The sequence below is a fragment of the Bicyclus anynana genome, chromosome 8 (assembly GCF_947172395.1).
Source record: "Bicyclus anynana chromosome 8, ilBicAnyn1.1, whole genome shotgun sequence".
Classification (NCBI taxonomy): Eukaryota; Metazoa; Arthropoda; class Insecta; order Lepidoptera; family Nymphalidae; genus Bicyclus; species Bicyclus anynana.
In genome coordinates, this window is record NC_069090.1 from 10,368,995 (window position 1) to 10,384,149 (window position 15,155).

General features: G+C 39.5%; 1 protein-coding gene across 1 annotated transcript in view; it reads left to right on the forward strand.

Annotated features, from left to right (window-relative positions):
* The window catches only part of LOC112049999 (citron Rho-interacting kinase), a 33,662-nt gene that overhangs the window by 12,509 nt on the left and 5,998 nt on the right, over positions 1-15,155 (forward strand). The window contains exons 11-26 of the mRNA XM_052883053.1: positions 701-965; positions 3,607-3,816; positions 4,535-4,651; positions 5,304-5,456; positions 6,498-6,758; positions 7,224-7,292; positions 7,530-7,777; positions 8,198-8,354; positions 8,627-8,728; positions 9,399-9,566; positions 12,344-12,553; positions 13,361-13,477; positions 14,020-14,126; positions 14,485-14,553; positions 14,634-14,690; positions 14,844-14,897. Of these exons, the coding sequence (XP_052739013.1) occupies positions 701-965; positions 3,607-3,816; positions 4,535-4,651; positions 5,304-5,456; positions 6,498-6,758; positions 7,224-7,292; positions 7,530-7,777; positions 8,198-8,354; positions 8,627-8,728; positions 9,399-9,566; positions 12,344-12,553; positions 13,361-13,477; positions 14,020-14,126; positions 14,485-14,553; positions 14,634-14,690; positions 14,844-14,897 (2,364 nt within the window). The remainder of the gene's footprint in view (positions 1-700; positions 966-3,606; positions 3,817-4,534; positions 4,652-5,303; positions 5,457-6,497; positions 6,759-7,223; positions 7,293-7,529; positions 7,778-8,197; positions 8,355-8,626; positions 8,729-9,398; positions 9,567-12,343; positions 12,554-13,360; positions 13,478-14,019; positions 14,127-14,484; positions 14,554-14,633; positions 14,691-14,843; positions 14,898-15,155) is intronic.

A 15,155-nucleotide genomic window follows, 5' to 3' on the forward strand; every position in this document is an offset into this window, starting at 1 on the left:
GCTTACTTCTATATTTACAAATTTCTCTGCATTTGTCTACTCACTGATGATAATAACCTCTTTTGTATACTGAATTTTGTTATCTAATGATGTTTTAAGGTTCGTGATAAAGTCAAACACTACAATACCGAACATATTTTCATGCGGTTTTCACCAATAAAAAGAGTTTATGAGTAAGGTTTTGGTATATAACTTGCCAAGATTTTGTGTAAATTGATTGTTGGAAATGTCTGCAAATGTCACGTTAAGACAAGTAGTCTTTTCCTATAAGTTGTACATATATGTGGAACGCGGCTACGTAACAAAACTTTTCTGTACATATTTTAAACAAAACTTTAATAAAAAAAAATATTTCTCTTAAATAAACGAGTGATTCGTATTGAAAGTGTCTGTCAGCTTTGACGCACGAATGGAGTTTACTCTTTCAGATCGACTGTCTAATTAGATGTATGTTGCCCGTAGCATACACTATGTATATCTCAATACTCGCCTGAAAAGTGAAAGGTGCGCAACCGAGGAGCAGCAGGCCGCGGCGTGCGGGCCCACTAACAGCGTGCACATGCGTGCGCAGAATAGGTTGCGCACAAAAACTTAACGCTGTCATTCGTTCATTGAATTACTGCCCATTTTTTCATACCAGGGGCTATATATTAAAAATCGATTCATAAGGAGTAAACTCATCAAATCATTTATATTTCAGACGTCTCGAGCGCCAAATCGAGGTGGAAAAAGAAGAACGGATGGCGTTACAACGCACCAACCAAGAGCTGCGGTCGGGCATCGTGGAGCGCACCAACAGCGAGCTGAGGGTCGTACAGGGTCAGGCCTCCGAGCTGCAGACGGAGAGGGACTTGTTGAAGGCAGACCTCACGCGAGTGGAGGCGAGGGTGAAGGAGCTCCAGAACGAATGCTCCAGCGCTCTGGCTGCGGCGGACACGGCAAGGGCGCAACATAAACATTACAAGGTATGTATTATTGTATTCTATAGAAGGGGTTCAAAGTCAGGCTTCCGAGGTACAGACGGAGAGGGACTTGTTGACATTTTAAAATCTATATAATATTTAAAAGAAAGTCGTGTTTGTTACAACATTATCATTTATCACATTTTTGGTAACAAATTAATTCAGAAGTAGGGTAGGGGTAGGGTATGGGTAAGGTAGGGTATAGGGTAGGGTAGGGGTAGGGGTAGGGTAAGCGTAGAGTAGGGTCAGAGTAGGGTAGTGTAGGGTAGAGATAGGGCTAGAGTGCACAATCACTGCACATAAGTCAAAGGTCAAAGGTCCGTTTATATAAATATAAATAAAATAAATATGTTAAAATGATAATCGTATAATTTTAGATTCCCTACATTTGATGTGACATTTCTTTATTACGAGAACTGTAAACATAATAAAGATATCTGTAGTTTTGCTTGTACGCCCAAAAATCGACTCCGACGAAAAATCATTAAGTTGTATAGGTTAATGATTTTTCGACGTCACACATTTACGATATTTAGTATGGTGCGTTTTTGAACGATCTACAGCAACGGCGCAAAGACATCTCTGTATATCTGAAAGTAGTCATTGCAGATACACTGTTAATTCTAAAAAGTTACAAATTCTTTTAAAATATAGAATTAAAAAAATTGTGAAATACCCAATTGTCATTCATGTGAGCTAAGGTTATGACTTGATTTAGCTAGTGTGCCTATAATATATTTTATTTTTGTTTGCTATGCTTTAAAGCTTCATTAACTGAACCGGTGAACGCCATATATGCCTCTGCACTGTCAGGAGTTCAGCAGAAGACGACATTTAAAAAAATCCTTCATCATCCTCATCATCATATCAGCCGATGGACGTCCACTGCAGGACATAGGCCTTTTGTAGGGACTTCCAAACATCACGATACTGAGCCGCCTGCATGCAGCGAATCCCTGCGACTCGCTTGATGTCGTCAGTCCACCTGGTGGGGGGTCGACCAACACTGCGCTTTCTGGTCCTTTATTACCTTTCATTTAAAAGAACTGACTCTTATAAGTTGTTATATACTACCTGTGCCTACTAGTGAGGAGGAAGTACTATGCTGTTTTTTCTTCATATTAATTATTATTGATACTTTGGATCAGATTTTAAAAATATGCATTGATTGATTACATTGAACATTTCATATATTAATGCATGTCAGTTTTATTCAGGACATAATACAAAACGTGCAGGACTTACGTCACAGATGGCTTACGGAAATTAATGTGAAACCTATTGTAAGTGCACATAATGTAGTTAGAGCAATATTTTATATAGATTTTATTGTTGGTACAATATATCCGTAGTCGCTGTAAATTAAAAGTAGTGTATCAGTGGCGAAGACTGAAATTTTCTAGTAGGTAACCCGTTCACGTGTTGTACGTTAAATTATTAGTAACGTCCGTGAAACTCGTGGATTCTTAAAAGGTAATCCGTTAGGAATCACGTTATTAAGAAACTTCACCTCTGCAGTGTATACTTATATTGATACTTGAAGGCCTGAGATTCGCGCCAGGACATATCTCGTTAAGACAAAATTACATATTGCCGACCAATAGCGGCTCTGTTCTTTGTCCCGTCGCAACGAAAGAGAGAACATATTTCTGGTTCGGCCACTATTGGTCGACAATGTATTTTCTCTTCACGAGATATCTCGTGGCGCGCATCTTAGACCGACGTCTACATTTTGTGTAGTGCCTTTGTCCCCGCCCGCTCGTACTGTGCGGGCGAGGACTAAATTGTGTGGTGCTTATATAGCTACATATTAAGTAAAAAATAAATCAACAAAATAATAATGTAACTGTGAGCATGTCTATCATATATTATTATGCTTTAATATCAAAAATATATTCAAGTACATAAAAGTATTTAAAAACTTTTAGCATTTATGGCATAATTCCTTAGCAACAGATTGATGCTATTTGTATTTTGTGTAATTATTTGACAAGTAGCTATAATGAAATGCATTTTATATATTTTTACACCCAGTAAATTAAGAAGTCAATATATTCATCATTGCTTACTGTCGTAGAAGAGAAATTGACACTATTGCTTGTACTCCTGCTTGGATTGGCGGGTTAAAAAGTCAATCATCAATAGCTCAACGGTTAGAGCGGTCGGACTCATCACGGCGGGGTGGTGGTTCGATTCCCGCCACGTTGGTCTATTGTCGTACCCACTCCTAACACAGTCTTTCCCAACTAGTTGGAGGGGAATATTGGTCATATTGAAAACAGAAATGGGACAAATATTCTTTTGAAAAATAATAGAGTCAACATCTGGGGATACTCCCGTTCGCGGTGAAACATAATAAACTGATTTTTGACAGGCGCTGTCGCTTAGATACGTCGTTTTTACGCGAAACGTAGCGTAATAAATCAATAACTATATTTCAGTAAAAGTCCCATTAAAGTCTGTTTAGCCTTTCTAGAGCCTTGAGTAACTGAAAGACAGACTGACGGATATAAATTTAAAAAAAGCTTGATTATGTTTTAGTACCGTATAAATAGCTATAATCACTTGAAGAAACAGTTATTTTGAAATCACAGACAGACACTTTAATTTTATTTATATGTATTTATGATTTTAACATTCGCAGGACACAGTGGCTAAGGAGCGCGCCCTGCGTCGTCAGACGCTCAGTGGTGGCGAGGCGGACGGCGCGCGCGTGGCTACGGCTGAGGCGAGCGCTGCGCGAGAGCTACGTGCGCGCCGCGACGCTGAGGCGCGTCTAGCCGCCGCCGACCACGAGACCGGACAACTGCGTGCGCACGTGGAGCAACTGAAGGACCAATTGAACGCCGCGCAGGTAAGGGTTAACAGTCCTTGAAGCAGCGATGGGTTGGTCTAAAACGCTAAGGCGTGCCTTGCGACTGACGACCAGAATACCAGGGACGCACATGACGCATCTGAACAACCAGTTGAATGCAGCGCAGGTAAGGGTTAACTCAGCTCTCCGTGAAGCAGCGTAAGTCCAAAGTGCAAACCGCCGAGGCGACCTTCGCCGCGGTCGACCACGAGACCGGACAACTGCGTGCGCACGTGGAGCAACTGAAGGACCAATTGAACGCCGCGCAGGCCAACTTAACACTTCTTGAAGCAGCGATGAGTTGGTCTAAAACGCTTAGGCGTGCCTTGCGACTGACGACTAGAATACCAGGGGCGCACAATGACGCAGCTGAACAATTAGTTGAATGCAGCGCGGGTAAGGGTTAACTCAACTCTCCTTGAAGCAGTGTAATGGGTCTAAGGTAAAAAAGGCCGAGGCGTGCCTCGCGACTGCTTCCCAAGCGACTGCTTCCCAAGCGACCGACCAACTATGGACGAAAGTGAAGCAGCTGAACAACAAGTTGTACGTAGCGCAGGTAATGGTTAACTCAATTCTCCTCGAAGCAGCGTAATAAGTTCAAGGTTCTTCAGAACGCTGAGGTGGTCCTCGCCGCCGCAGACCAGATTATATTTATGAATAATGTTTACGATTATTCCAGTTATAATAATTAACTAATACATAATACGATTATTTTCAGGAAACTGCTCATGAAAAGGAACGCGTGTTGGCAGGGACGCATCAACAGCTCAACCAGATTCAAGTGCAGTTGGCGCAAGAACGCATGCGTTGTTCTTCACTGGCCGCACAAGTTCAGGTATACTAAATAACTAACTAAAAAAGAAAGACGTGTAATTTTATGAATTAAAATTAGACGTCTAACTTTGCTTGACCACCGCTTATTTGCCATTTTCCATCCATTCAATTTTTTCATTATTTTTCCATTTTAACAATTTCTTCCTGAGTGAAAAGTGTCGATGCATTAAAACATTATAGCGTTAACTTGAGGGTAGGTGCTACAGTTCATCGCCCAGAAACGCATAGGCGCTTGGTGATTCTTGTTTATTCATAGAAAACTAGCTACGGCCAGAACGCACCAACAGATAAGACTTGAAAATATGTGTATATTAATATCAGTTATGAATCTCAATCATTAGCTTTACCTCAGACTAATTACATAAGGACCTGCTTCGCTAAACGTTACTTTTGTGTCAAAGTATATGATCAATGAGAATCAATGTTTCTTAGCTGTTGTAATCGTGTTCGTCGGTTAAAGAGTTCCATAAAAATACCTTTTCGTGTAGTTGAAAAATAAAACGGGCAACAACTTCTAGTTTAGTATAAGATAACCTAATCTAAGCTCATTTTCCTCGAAAAATTACAGACAATTTTGTGCGTGAATTAGGGTGCGATACTAGTCCTTATGTCAATTGGTCTGAGTAACTACCTTGGTTGTAATGTTTGTATAGGAGTTAGAAAAGGGCATAGGCGAGGCAGCACAGCGGGAAGCGGCGCTGGAGGAGCAGAGCGCGCGCACCGAGGCGCGGCTGCAGCAGCGCTGCGAGGCGGCTGAGACACGAGCCTCCGCCGCGCTGCATGACGACGCCAGGCACAGGGAAAAGGTAACTTTTTTTTTTATTTTATTTTATTTAATAATCAAGCAATACCACACAATACATTATACAATATAATAATAATTATACAAATTACATTTTATTACATAATGCAAGTTATGGATACTCAGTTTGGGCGTAGCGTTTTGTCGAGTGAGTGATAGGGAGACCGATTTTATTTTTTGTTTTATTTATCATTCATATAGTCATTTACCGTGTAATTACTAGCACTAGCACTTTTCGACTAGAAAGTCCCTTAATTTCTTTTTGAAAGGAATATCTTTCTCCTCATTACGTATACAGTGTACATTATTGTAAATTTTTATTTACATTGCGTATGGGCCGGAGCTGTGGAGTATTAATTTTGAAGAAGGGTAAATGAGTTTATTTTCGTTTTTTTAGCGGAAACGCCGTAGTTTAGAGAATTTGACTTTTTTGTAAAAATTGAAATTTTTTTTTCTTACAAATTTACATATTTCAAAAATATAGCTTCCGCCTTATATTGGTTATGTAGGAGTCAGGAAGAGCAGAGTATAACGTGACGAGTAGCAGCGACAGTGATTGTACCATCATTTTGTGGTCGACAGGTCCCAGGACCTTGAGTGTTGCGACTTCATAGATAGATTAATATATCATAATCAACGGTAAGAGCGGTTGGATTTATCACCGAGGGGCGGTGGTTCGATCTATTTATATTTCGCCTCGTTGGTCTATTGTCGTACCCACTCCTAGCACATTCTTTCCCCACTAGTGGAGGGAATGGGAATATTGGTCATATTATAAAATAAAATGGCAAATATTCTTTTTAAAAAAAACATGGCTATTTTTTAGCCAGAAAAGAATTTATATTCATATACATTTTTTTACACACATCTAGGAAAGATGTGTGTAAAAAATGTATATGAATATAAATTCTTTATTGTTAAAATATTTTTTGTTATTATAAAATATTTATAAATATAATTGAAAACTTCTTGCTGACCAGTATAGTATGATAATGTTTACGGACTAAAAATTAGATTACGGACTATTCTTTATTTAACTACACAGGTGAACACGCTAGAAAAGCTCGTCCGTCAACTCGAGCGCGAAGTCAGCGCTTTAGAGAAACGTACGTGCACCCGGTGCGCTGTGAACAGCGCTGAATCCGCTGCGAAGGGTCAAGTCACCAGCAGCACCAACACAGACGAACCTGAAGAGATAGAGAACAGAGACAACAGGAGCGACACAGAGAGTGTCACAGATGCACATGTGCAGGCGCAGGTCTCTGTGCTCAAGGAACAGTTGGAACGCGCTGAGGCACAGTTACAGGTAAGATCAACTTATTTGAATAGCCAACTAAAGGCCAGGTTTCCCGTTCAGTCGAAATTCATGAATACAGTCAACATTATCCTTTAAAACTTACACACATTCTCGCATACCCATGCACACCTTCATGCGTACACACGCATACACAAACACATCGCCATGCACAATACATACACTCTCTCACACGCATACACAAACGCAACGACACTCACACACAATTTACATAATTATGTTATTTATTGACTAATAATTGTTTGTCTTGGTGGATGAGCGGGCACCCAGTAATACAGGTTTCCACCTAGTAAAGGGTCCTTGCAACTTGTATTGTAATCAAATAGTTAACTAAAGTTAAAAAAGTTAACGTTGTAGATTTTTTATTGACAATTTGTATAAAGTGTTTGTTAAAGTGTTAAGTATTATATTTCATAGTGCAGACATTAAAGACTATCTTATTTGTTTTCTATATAGGCCCGAGCTGAAGAAATAGCGACTCTTCGCCAGGAAACACGAGCTGCCAATTTGGCAAGATGGCGAAAGGTAAATATTTATATTATAATAATAATCATTAACATAATTCTTTTTAAAAAAGAATTCATATAAACATGTCACTACTTTTGGTATTCCAGTGTAAATAGTGACAAATGAAAGAAAATAACATTCTATAAAATTTCAATAACTTGTGGCCACCGGGTTTTTTATATAGATTCCATTCCCGAGATAATATCGGGATAAATGTAGAGTGTTCGAAGTTGTACATTTATTTTGTTCTTGCAGGAAAAAGAGTTTGATACTTTATCTCTCGACGCTAAAATAACAGCAAGAGAGCTAAAGCGAACAGAAGAACGTCTCGCGTCCGCGCTCGAAGCGCGAAAGTCAGCCGAAGAGAAAGCTGGCTTAGTGCACAAGGAGATCACTACAATAAAACCTCAGTATGAACAAATCAAGAAAGAGGTGGAGAAACTAAGGGAACAGGTTGATAAATTGCAGAAAACTAACCAAGTTTTGCAGGCTGAGGTTGACAGGTATGTAATTTTTTTCAGAGATTTACTCAATGAAATTTCTCTCATTTCTCTCCGTCTCTGTCTCTGACCCGGGTTAGTACTTAATTTTCAAAGTAGAACTCACTTACGTATGCTTGACTTGGTAAGTAAGCTATGAATGCGTAATCGAAAAGGTTAAGTTTTAAAAGCGCCATCTGTAGTAATACTGCTAAACTAAGACACAAACAAACAAGTAAGCCCAGCGCCGAATCTTTTTAGTCTTTTAACGGCATTAATGTGAACTAACTAGTAGTAACTTGTGAAGCAAGTCCGACACGAGAGATGGCGCTACTAACCGCTATTAATTTTCAAGTTTCTCTTTCATGTATGTATTATTATATTTTTGACAAAGGTTTTATTTAAGTTTATGGTCTTAAGCTTACTCGTTTTATCGTTATCTAGGTCACGCAACGACATCCGCAAGCTGAAGAGCGAGGTGCAGTACAGCGAGAAGCGGCGCCTGCACGCCGAGGAGCAGGAGGAGCTGTCGTCGCGCGAGCGAGCGCAGCTGCGCGATGAGCTGGCACCGCTGCGCGCGCAAAACAACGACCTGATACAGGTGAGCGCTGTGTGTGCTGTACGTGTTGTAGCGCGAACAGCTCACGTGACCATATCCGCCAGCTGAAGAGCGAGGTGCATTACAGAGAGAAGCAGGAGAAGCTGTCGTCGCGCGAATGAGCGCAGCTGCTGCAGCACTAAACTATACTATACTTACAAATAGACTATTAAGCAATCTTTGTCTTAATCAAAATACAACAAATTATGTCAGTATTTTCAGCTACACGTTTAGAGTAAAGTAAATAGTAAAGTAAATAAAATGCATTTTTTCAGAATAATAAAGCATTACAAGAAGCTTGCAGCCTGCTGGAGGAACAGCTTACTGATCTGGAGAAGCTGGCGGATCTACACGAGTCCAAAAATAATGATCTCGAGGTATTTATTATTATTAATTTTTAGAAACTTGTTAAATAAAATGCTTTTTGTTGTATTTCTACATAGCGCAATCTTTAATAACTAGAGGACGTCCGCAACTTCGATCGCGTGATTTTTCTCAAATCACGCGGAAACCGTGGATTTTCCTGGAAATTCGCTTCCACAGATTTCGGTCTATTTATGTACAAGTTAATAGACAAATTGCTATAAAGGATTACACCAATAAACAAAGAAGTTAATTTTTTCAATACAATACTCGTATAATTAAATACAGTGGGGATGATGATGAGGTTTGATTATATTGATTTTTATGATACATTCGGGTAAATAAGGTCAATGTTACATTAAATGTGACATTTTTTAATAAATGAACTATAAATATAAGCGCACAAATAACAAAGATATTAGTAATTTTGTTTGAACGCTCATACAAATCTAACGATCATTATGTACCCACGACGTCATTAATTCGTACTATTTTGTATGGGGCGTTTTTCAGGGATCCGTGGCAGTGCCGCAAATCTGATCTTTTAAATCCCTGTAACTCCGAAAATAATAATCGGAGATACCCTGTTACTTTTACATAATTGCTTTACTGTTAGCATACTCTTAATTTATATACAATTTAAAAAACTGTCATCATCCTTATTCTAAATGTTCATCATAACAGGCGGAAACGGCTCGCTTGCGTATCGAGTTGGAATCGTGTCGGGAGCGTTTAGCAGAGACGGAGCGGCAAGGCACGGACCGGGCGGCGGCTGCGACGCTTTCCGACCAGCGCGCGGCGGAGGCGCACGAACAACTGCGCCTTGCCAACACGCATCTAGACATCTTGCGGGTAATAATAATAATAATAATAAAGCCTTTTTATTCCAATATCCTCAGTTTTTTACATTATACATTGTGTTAGTGATTATTATTTTTTTTTTTTACAAATGTACTTATAATATAGTGTTAGTTAATGTTAGTTAATGTTAGTTAACTTAGATCTAAATTATTTGGGATATGGACCCCATTTTGGGTATAGGCCTCCCCCAACCTTTTCCACCTTTCCCTGTCCTTGGCTTGGTCAATCCAATTTCTCCCCACTGCTTGAGCGATGTCGTCTTCCCATCGCTGCTTTGGTCTACCGACTTTTCTTTTACCTGATGGATCCTTCCATTTGGTTGTTTCTATTGTCCATCTTCTGTCAGAACAGCGTGCGATGTGACCAGCCCATTGCCACTTTATTGTCAGTGCCTGTTTCAGCGCATCTGTGACCTTCGTTTTTTGTCTTATATTCTCACTTCGTACTTTATGTATTTTTCTGATCCGTAATATGCTTCTCTCCATTGCTTTTTGTGTATTAGCAATTTTTTGTTTTATACTGTTTGTGAATACCCAAGATTGACAACCATACAAGAGGCATGGTGTAATACAGGAATCCATTACAATTTTTTTCATGTGTAGGCTATAGTTACCTTTTAATATCTCCTTCAACGACCAAAACTTTTTCCATGTCAGATTTATTCTTCTTGTCACTTCTAGTAGGTTACTGTTTACGTTAAATGAGACTTGTTTCCCCAAATAAATATAATTGTCAACATATTCTATTAGGTGTCCGTTTACTTGTATTGGTCTTTTGTAAGTGTTGGTCATTATTTTTGTCTTATCTGTGTTCATATCAAGTCCTACTTTTTTACTTTCCTGATCGAGTGTTGTTATCATTTCCTCCAGGTCTTTAGGTGATTCAGCCATTATCACAATGTCATCTGCAAATCTTAGATGATTGAGATAGTTGCCATTTATCAGTATGCCTTTTTGTGCCCAGTTCATTTTGCTAAAAATATCTTGAAGGACCGCTATAAAAAGCTTTGGTGACAGCGGGTCGCCTTGTCTTACACCTCGTTCAATATTGAAGGGTTCTCCACTGGTCTCGAGCTTTACTTTGCTGGTACTGTTTTCGTATATGTTTTTTATTATATTTATATATTTTTGGTCGATTTTTAGCGAGTAAAGAGCTTTCTAGATAGCGCTGTGATTGATGCTGTCAAAAGCTTTGCTGTAATCTATGAACGCCACATAGAGGGATCTGTTGAATTCTCTGTATTTTTCCATTATTTGTTCTATTGTCTGTATGTGATCGATAGTGCTGAAACCTGACCGGAAGCCTGCTTGCTCTACAGGTTGTAAATTGTCAATATCCTGGGTTATTCGTTTCAGTAGTATTGAAGCAAATAGTTTGTACGAGCTTATTAGAAGACTGATTGGCCTATAGTTTCCTATATCTTGTGGATTGCCTTTTTTAAAAAGTAGGATAATATCTGACGAGCACCATTTTTTGGGAACTATTTCTGTGTCCAAGATCATATTAAATAATTTAGTCAAATGGTATAATAAAACTGGTGATCCCACCTTTAAAGCTTCATTGCTGATTCCGTCTGGGCCAGAGCTTTTTTCGTTTTTTAATTGTTTAATGTGTGTTAATTGTCCTTTTCATCAATTGGTTGGACAGTGTTAGTTATTATTGGATAGTTTATTTGGTTTTCAAAGATGGCGTTGTCTCTTTTCTGATATAAGTTTTTATAGAAGTTTGTTGCGTGTTCGATTACAATCTTCCTTGTGCTGGTTTCCTCTGATGTATGGTTAAGGTTATGTATCCATTTTTTATGTGTGGTTAGATCTCTGAATGCCCTTTTTGTACTTCTGAATTTTCCTAAATTATTAGTTATGATGTTGTATCTGTAGTTGCAGTAATCTTTTTTTATTGATTTATTTGTAGTTTTGTACAATCTGCTAAGTTCATTTTTTATTTCTTTATTCTTCTTTCTTGTTTTTATTAATTCTGTCATTCATTCATCTTGCGGGTAAGATTATGATATTAGCTCTCACGGAGATTTTGACCAGTCCTGGATTAGCTTATAAGCTATTAAAGCAATTGCTTAGGTTATACCGTTTAGGGAGGCACTAAAAAAAGAAAAAAAAAACATAAAGTTAAGCAAAATCTGCACGTTTGAAATTGATGTTGATATATATCACTATATTCGACGTATTGAGTTTTTACCCGTCATTGAGTTTTTATACTTAATTTTAATTGTCACCTATTTTAATAGTACCGCAAATCAATTCACTGACTGAACTGACCTACAACTTCAATTAAGAACTACATTGTTTATGTCAACGACAACGTTATTTATAACGAAAATTCGATATTTTCGTTTTAAATTTTTTTGAAGAAAAACTTAATGCACGCTTCACTTGGGGAGTAAACTGGTGAATGTGGTATTAAAAGTTAAATCGGGCGCTAGGCGTAGCCATCTACATAGTGAAACAGTTTTTGTTATTTTGAAGTACCTGTAAGTGGCGTTCTTATAGAACTCTGAAACAATCCCTTTTTGTACACTTCAAGAACCTGTTACGATGCAGTTATGCTTGAGGCTCATAGATGGCGCTTTGTTTTTTATTTTTGAAACAAGTTTTACTTCAATCGTGTGGCCTACAGCACAGTCGTTTATTTTTCACTACAAATGACGTCGTAAATATTTAAGAAATATAGATCTTTATTTTTGCAAAATATATTAAAAGGTGTGTATGAATTATTTTACATAGTAAATTAATTATTTATAATGACTTCAGGAGCGACTTGAAAACCGCGAGTCTCTGCTGGCGGAGCTGGAGAGCCGGGTGGCCATGCTGGAGAGCGAGCTGGCGTCGCGCGACGCGGCGCTGGGCAGCGCGGCGCGGCGCGTGCGCGACCTGCAGGAGGAGTGCGCCGCGCTGCGCACGCGCGCGCACCACCACCACGAGCAGGCGCTGCAGCTGCAGGCGAGCCTCGCCGACGCGCAGGTCACTTTATGTTTGGTTATTTTAAATATATATCTATACTAATATAATACCTGGACAGCGAGCTGGCGAGGCTAGACAGCGCGGCACGGCGTGTACGCGACCTGCATGAGGAGAAGAATCCAGAAGTATCACAATATTAGTCAGGACAACTTAATTAACAAATCAAACTGTAACCAAAATAAGGCCCTGGAATGGCAGAGAATGACCTTGAGTGGAGTCACGCACTTGTGAACATTGTGTGTAGGGTTAAAGGCGCCTTTGTCAGTTAACCAATTCTCCCCTTTTCCACTCAAGTCACTCACCTCGCCTATCCAAGCGGCTCGAACGCCACGAGTATACTGAAGCCGACGACTGGGTCTTCCTCGGTAACCCTCACGAGTCACGGGGTAACAGTGATCGTGGCGTTGGCCCCTCTCTGTGAAGTTAAACGCCGCCTACAACGACAGGCGGGGCGCTGGATGGAACATATTTAGGTCCGTGGTGTCTGGTGCGGGTTCGTCAGACTGAATCCGACCGGACGACAAGCGCCTTATATCGCAAATAGTTCCCGCCAACTGATCGCTACCCTTCTCTAAATCCCTACTATTTACGAAACAAGTCGCGCCACCTAGCGTCGGCATGAGCCTGGCGTATAGACGAATATGATGAGAGCTGGTCGCCGTTAGCTCTGCGAGGTACCATACCACGCGGCTTAGGCGTCCACTTGGACGAAGTCGCAGGCTTCGGTTTAAATATGTTTAATGCATTTTGCATGGTCATACTATCCTACGTGTTCTCTCAGCTCTATATGTCACGTGTGTGGTACAGGAGGAAGCGGAGGCGGCGCGCGAGGCGCACGCGGCGGCGGCGGCGTGGTGGCGCACGCGCGAGACCAAGGCGGACGCCACGCTGCGCCAGCAGGCCAAGCTCATCGACTTCCTGCAGGTGAGACTTAGCCTGTAGCTGAGTTACAAATCAGTTATCAATAAACTCACGTGATCAATCTATCAATCATATATGTTATACCCATAAAAGTACATGGTATATGAAGTTTGGGCATAATCCGGCCATGTCCTTTTTTTGTTGTGTGACCTGGCTACAAGCACGCTCGAAAATTATCTTTGCTAACGATTTAGCAACAGGAAATATTAGATTATTCGTCATTCATCCGTTCGTCGAAGTTGAGTAATAAAATCGTTTTATCGTGATTGTAAAAGTGTTTTTTTATTCAGCTACTAAATTTACATACCAGTTGGTATAGAAATCTTACTGCACCAATAGGCAAACCGTGTAACTTGGTCTTTGCTCTCACTGTACAGGGTAGTGGAGATCTGACAACAGAGGAAATTCATTCTTTCAATCATTCTCTGACAGGCGCGTACATTACTACCCGCACCTTTTGCTGTTTTGGACTCATTTTAACTCCATGTAACCCATATACACAACAAATGTAATTTTATATATTTTTTTCTGTCTTCTTATTCTAGGCCAAGGTAGAAGAAGCGGGCCGGAAAAAGTGCTCTCTAAGCAATAAACTGTTCGGACGGTCTGGTCGTCGCACTGCCGCCTCGCCGCCTTTACTGAGGGTCAACAGGTAGCTCACTTGTAGAAGAATCTAATTTTTGTATTATTAATCAAGCTATGTTCAATGACACTGGGCAAATACATGGCCAGGTCTTTCCTTATATAAAAAGGTATAAACTGGAGACCGAGGGGCTGCGAAATTCTAGGAATAACGAAATATTTCATACCCCGACAAACACCACAGTTGTTTGTCGGGATATGAAACACATTATAAACCGATGTATGTCTACTGTTGGACAAAGGCCTCTTGCATGGACTTTCAAACAACGGTCTCGAGCCGCCAGCGTTCAGCGGCTCCCTGCAATTCGCTTGAATTGATTGATGGTTTAATTTATTACTTAAATTATATTTAAAAATATTTCTTTCAGAGAACTGCGCGAAGAGGTGGAACGATTACGTGCAAAACTCTCGGCGGCAAACGCTAACGGAGAAGTCAAGTAATTATTGAATATTGGCCTTATTAAATTGTTTTATTCGATAGAAAACAAAAATATTCAAATTTATGAAAATTTTGCAGTTTTATGCCAACACCGAGGCGAGAGAGGAAAGAAAAACCAAAGATAATTGTAAATAGGTAAGTGATCATAACATCGATATATAAATGCGTGATAAATGTTAGTAGTTGAAATGAAAAGAAATTATCGAAATATTTGAAATAGTTGAAATTTTTGACGTCGCGTATTATAAAGTTCTAATGAAACTTTCATAAATTGTATATTATTTGCAGTACGTTTGACATCGACACTCCAGACGGAAATGACGATTCTTTACTAATAATCTGGTAAGTAGAAGTGATTGTAATTATGTCCTAATTGTATTAATTTTTCACGGCTATGAGCTACCATTATTTACATGCTACAACGTTTATACGATTAGTCATTTAATCAGGTTCATAGGTTATCATACATTTTCTACATTTGAAAAATAAACTGACATTTATAAAAAAAACTCAGTTTATCTCTACCCATTGATATCACAATGTACGCATTAAGAATTTTCATTTTGCTCATGAAACTGATTTTATCGATCAGCTTTCGAA